At 35.6% G+C, this 5,471-nt stretch overlaps 1 protein-coding gene across 1 annotated transcript in view; it reads right to left on the bottom strand.

The window, feature by feature from the left end:
• Nucleotides 1–210: 210 nt before the first annotated feature.
• mrpl21 (mitochondrial ribosomal protein L21) overlaps nucleotides 211–5,471 on the bottom strand; it is an 11,297-nt gene continuing 6,036 nt past the window's right edge. The window contains exons 2-7 of the mRNA XM_016251510.1: nucleotides 5,058–5,122; nucleotides 4,543–4,628; nucleotides 3,754–3,917; nucleotides 1,757–1,809; nucleotides 919–1,022; nucleotides 211–826 (exon numbers count right to left, since the gene is read on the bottom strand). Coding sequence (XP_016106996.1) covers nucleotides 762–826; nucleotides 919–1,022; nucleotides 1,757–1,809; nucleotides 3,754–3,917; nucleotides 4,543–4,628; nucleotides 5,058–5,122 — 537 coding nt within the window. The 3' untranslated portion in view covers nucleotides 211–761. The remainder of the gene's footprint in view (nucleotides 827–918; nucleotides 1,023–1,756; nucleotides 1,810–3,753; nucleotides 3,918–4,542; nucleotides 4,629–5,057; nucleotides 5,123–5,471) is intronic.

Consider the following 5,471-nt stretch of genomic DNA (forward strand, 5'->3'; position numbering starts at 1 on the left):
GACGGCAAGGGCAATGACTAACATTGAGAGTATCTTGCAGTATTAAACACGCATTTATATTGATTTCATCAGGCTCCGAAAGTTCTTCAAAAAGAACACAAAGAATGGCCTTCTCAGCTGCCATAGTTGCAACTCTTGCGTCATCAGAAGTGTTCAACGCACCAGTTTCCGTTTAAAACACCTTTTGCACCGTTTTGTCGGCGTTGAACGCAGCCCTGCTGTTGCTAAGCCTTTTAGTCAATCAGAGTTGAGCACATGAACGTGACGGCCAATCAGAGGCGTTTCAATTAGTCACCACGCAGAAGATCCGCTCCAAGCGCCAGTTTTGCTCAATGCATGTACACTTGTCTTTTTAATAAGTCGACAACATCCAGATAGAGTCGCAGTTTACGTGCCAAAACCTCATCTGTGTTACCAAGTTATCATTATCTGATAAAATAAGCAGAATTCACAGCTGCTCCTCACAGACTCAATTTATACGCACTCAAATGGCATCTAGCCTGATGAAGGATCATCTGTTCACTGCTTCACAAAACTTCATTTTGCCGTCACTAACGATCATGGACTTCTTAATAGCTCAACAGACTCAAGGATTCGTTCCATCTGTATGAGACAAACACATTTACTGTGACACAACAGACCGTTATACACAATAATACGCAGCGACTCACTGCTCAAGCCAAAAATGATAGACGCATATCAGAAAACTTTATTTATTTACATGGTCTCAAACATGAAACTTGCACCACGTTGTCAGCTGGTCAAAGCAGTTTCGGTGAGACGTCAATGGTGTTGATCCGTAACACGGTCTGCGGCTGAATAATGACTGCGGAGGGAAAAAAGTTGAATTAATGCATTGATGAAAAATTCAAACCACGAAAGACTAAACATCTATTTTGGATTTATTGTCCCTCATACTTCTCTTTCTTTGGAATCGATGTCTCTTCCAGAATCTCATGTGAACCATTGGCCAGGATTCGGTCTTCTCAATCACCGTAGCGTGAACTTGTACTAAATCACGGCTGAGCATTACAGGAATATAATAACATAACATAAGTCAATTACCACAGAGAACAACTGAATAACTGACTGAAAGATAAAGTGTCATCAGATATTCAACTAAAACCTATCAATGCATAACAGTGACTTTTCATGAACCAACAACAACAAAAAAATTTATATATGTTTTAAATGTAGATGCACCAAGCTTTTATGTCCATTCTACCACATCTATATAAATCCACAATCCATCATAACATCAGCCCATGCATAATACATTAATAAATGTGCACAAACTCAAACCAGACGGGAGCAAAGCACGGTTTCACAGCACTGTACCTACAGTAAAACTCATTTTCTAGCAAGAATACAATTTTGTATTGTCTGTTATAAGTGTATTTCTGCACACATTTGAGGTTTGTTTTGCACGGAAATGCGGAGCATTTAAACACTAAAACTCACAAATGTCTTATTTTCCACTAAGTAATGCACTCTGGGTATTTAAATGCAAGTATGTGATCATCAGACTTGTGCATAAAATAAAGCAAAGATTATTTATTAGGAAAATAAAATGACAGAATATACAACATTGTGCCATGGCAAACTGCTAATTATTATATATCATTTTTTTCTTAACAAACTGAACAATTACATGTGTTAATCTTGCATCCATGGTGCGTCAATTTTGATTAAATTATGACTGTATAAACCTCATTAGTTTTAAACTAGTGAAACTAGAATTTAATTTGCATCTTACCTGAGAAGTGGTTTTCCAACAAGAGTGAAATCATTTCCTCCAACTAACAGCACCTGCAAAGAAGCGTTAGCATGAAAACTTCGATTACTATACAAATATGTATCTTGTGTTGCATGCAAATAGAAGGTAACCAAACTAACAGAATTCAGGAAAAACATGCATCTACTAAGTTCAGGATTAATGCCACGGAGAACGTGCACTTGTTGCGCTGCTTGTAAAACGCCATCTTTTGTGCATTTACCGTAACGTCTTGAATTACGCACAGTATATTTGTTGAATTATTTCTCAGTATCAGCCAAATAATGAATGATATGTAACTGGAATAATCTTCAGGCATGTGACCTCAAAAACAAAATGACTTAAAATACACAGGCAATAATAATTAGTTCAAATAAAGTATCAAAAGCTGTTTTTATTACTGTTAAAATACATAATGCATTATAAATAGTGCTGTCAAACGATTAATCACATTCAAAATAAAAAAATTTTTAAAATGCAATATATGTGTGTACTGTGTATATGTAAATACACACATACACATATATATTTGGAATATATGCACATGTATTCACACGTATTTATATAATAAATATATTTAATATACAAATATAACAATTTTCTTAGATATATACATGCATGTGTGTGTATTTAATTATACACAGTACACACACACATAATTTGTAAACAAACTTTCATTTAGGATGCAACTAATAGCGATTAATCGCTTGACAGCACTAATTATAAACAAGAGCTAATGTACATTACGCATTATAACAAATGCCAGCAGAGGGCGCCAACGGACTTACGATTGTTTTACACTTTACTGCGTAATTTAATATTGACATTTCATTCAAATGTCCACTTAATCTTCAATATTTGGTTATTTCTTTATGATAGAAAAGCCACAGCCACTGTAATTTCTTCAATATGTGGACATCAAAACGTGTGAACTCAGAGAGAGGGTTTGAGCTTTTATTTTGACATGGCGATGAACAGTTAGCATATTAAAAATATATATTGATGTATTCTCCTGGGTTTACCTTACAGATCTGATTAAATGAACGTTATAATAAACCCAAACTCACAACAACATGCAGGGATGCAGCTCCTCAGATGTAAATGATAAGAGTTTGTGTGGAGCAGCATTTACTGTGAACCTACACGCATGTAAATAATTAAAGCGCATATATTAAACCTGCATATATTTATTTAATTAAATAGTTGCGTTTGTGAATTCTTAATAGCATGATGCTTTAATATGATTTTGAAATGGGTTTAATACGTGAGCCTGCAGCACAAAAGCAGTGTTAAGTCGCTGGGGGATATTTGTAGCAATAGCCAACAATACATTGTATGGGTCACAATTATCGATTTTTCTTTTATGCCAAAAATCATTAGGATATTAAGATCATGTCTCGTGAAGATATTTAGTAAATTTCCTACCGTAAATATATCAAAACTTAATTTTTGATTAGTAATATGCATTGCTAAGAACTTCATTTGAACAACTTTAAAGATGATTTTCTCAATATTTAGATTTTTTTGCACCCTCAGATTCCAGATTTTCAAATAGTTGTATCTTGGCCAAATATTGTCCGATCCTAACAAACCATACATCAATGGAAAGCTTATTTATTTCGAAAAATTGACACTTATGACTGGTTTTGTGCTCCAGGGTCACATTTGTGGAACGCACCACTTCCGGTATTTTGCAGATTCCTCGACACGGCCAAAATGCAAACGAGGATTTTAAAAAATCAAATACTCAAATAGAATCAAGGATTCATTGAAGCCCTAAAAATCATACATATCGTGCCTTTAAATGGTGGAATGGCCTTAAAATAGTTTAAGGACCCAGCTGGCCATTTGGATAACGACGATGACCCAAAAACATTTACATGGATCATCCCACTGAGGTCAGAAAACACGGAAATCCCATCCCGAGTCTTTGCATCTGCAGTCTGTGTGAATCTGAATGTTTGAGTGGATGAGAAAACCTTCTCCATTCTTATGCTGTCGCCACACGCCGCATCAATGTGGTTTTCGATGAGGATCAGGTCTTCATCGGTCACTTTCCACTGACGGCTGGCGAAATGAACCACAGCAAACAAGCGCCCGCACTCTCGCTTCTCAATCAGCCCGTTCACCTTCTGCACGACCGCTGTGAGAGACGGCATTAAATCACAAGAACAGCCGACTCAAAATCAGCAAAACTCTCTCGTTCTGCTTTCAGGGTATTTACAGAAAGACGGAATAAAATGCAAGACCTTCAAATGCTAAAATTAATCAAAATTAGTGCCGTCAAACGATTAATCGCGATTAGTTGCATTCAAAATAAAAGTTTTTGTTTACATTATATATATAAAGAGTGAAAAATTTAAGGGGGTCTGAATACTTTCCGTACCCACTGTATATGTATATATATATATATAGATATAAAGATAGATATATAAAAAGATAATTTTGCAAAAGCTTTAGTTTACAAGCATCTCAAACTGTTCTTGTCCCCAAATTCCATAATTAAGATTTTTAACAATATTTAAGACTTTTGTAATGCAATTTCAGAATTTAAGGCATGCTTTTATATAAAGTGGTCCGCGTTAATTGGTTTTCACTGCAGTTATTCAACTAGGAGCCAATTTCACTATATTTATGGCATGTCAAAATCATCACTGCTCGTCTGAATATAAATGCTTTTTGAGAAAGTTAGCAACCAGGTGTCAAGTACATCAATTTTCACACATTTTTAGTGTTCACAGCTGAGCTCAGATCAGCCAAACACTTGCCTTGATGCCGTCTTTCCTCTTCTTCAGGATCAAATGCAGGTAGTTCAGGCCACGGCGGTCTGGAGAGTGACGTCTGTGGTACATTACTGTAACAGCACATTAAACTAGGTATGCATAATATATACACAGCATGACTTATCACGATATATAAGAACATGGCAACTATTACATGTCCTCAACAAGTCTGAAAAATTAAAATATTATTTGAAGTATACAGACCAAGGCTGGAAAAAGAGAGCTACTGTTAACAAAATACAGAAACGCACTTTCATACATAAAAGCATATATATATATATATATATATATATATATATTTTGGTCCAATCAGAAATAAATCTATTTAGCAGCAACACGCTACAGTGGGTGCTGTTGGTGCATTTTATCCATCATTTTCTAGTGTATCTCGGGTGGCCTGCATTTCACCAGCAGACTAACAGCTGAAAAGGCTTATGTTATAGTTTAAGGGGTCTCAAAAGAGAGCAGAACACACATGCACACTACAAGATGATGTTTACCTGGCAGGATAAATGATGCTGCTGGAGCTCTGGAAGCCGAAACCACCTGCAACACGAGACGGGGACTATTCAGAGATATATACAGTGATGCATGAGAGACCCTGCAGCACAAAAGCAGTCTGAAGTCGCTGGGGGATATTTGTAGCAATAGCCAACAATACATTGTATGGGTCAAAATCATTAGGATATTAAGTAAAGATCATGTTCCATGAAGATATTTTGTAAATGTCCTACTGTAAATATATCAGAACTTAATCTTTGATTAGTAATATGCATTGCTAAGAACTTTATTTGAACAACTTTAAAGATGATTTTCTCAATATTTAGATTTTTTTGCACCCTCAGATTCCAGATTTTCAAATAGTTTAAATATTTTAAAATATTGTCCTATCCTAACAAACCATACATCAACGG

This window comes from Sinocyclocheilus grahami, unplaced genomic scaffold, assembly GCF_001515645.1.
Source record: "Sinocyclocheilus grahami isolate Dianchi unplaced genomic scaffold, SAMN03320097.WGS_v1.1 scaffold1049.1, whole genome shotgun sequence".
Classification (NCBI taxonomy): Eukaryota; Metazoa; Chordata; class Actinopteri; order Cypriniformes; family Cyprinidae; genus Sinocyclocheilus; species Sinocyclocheilus grahami.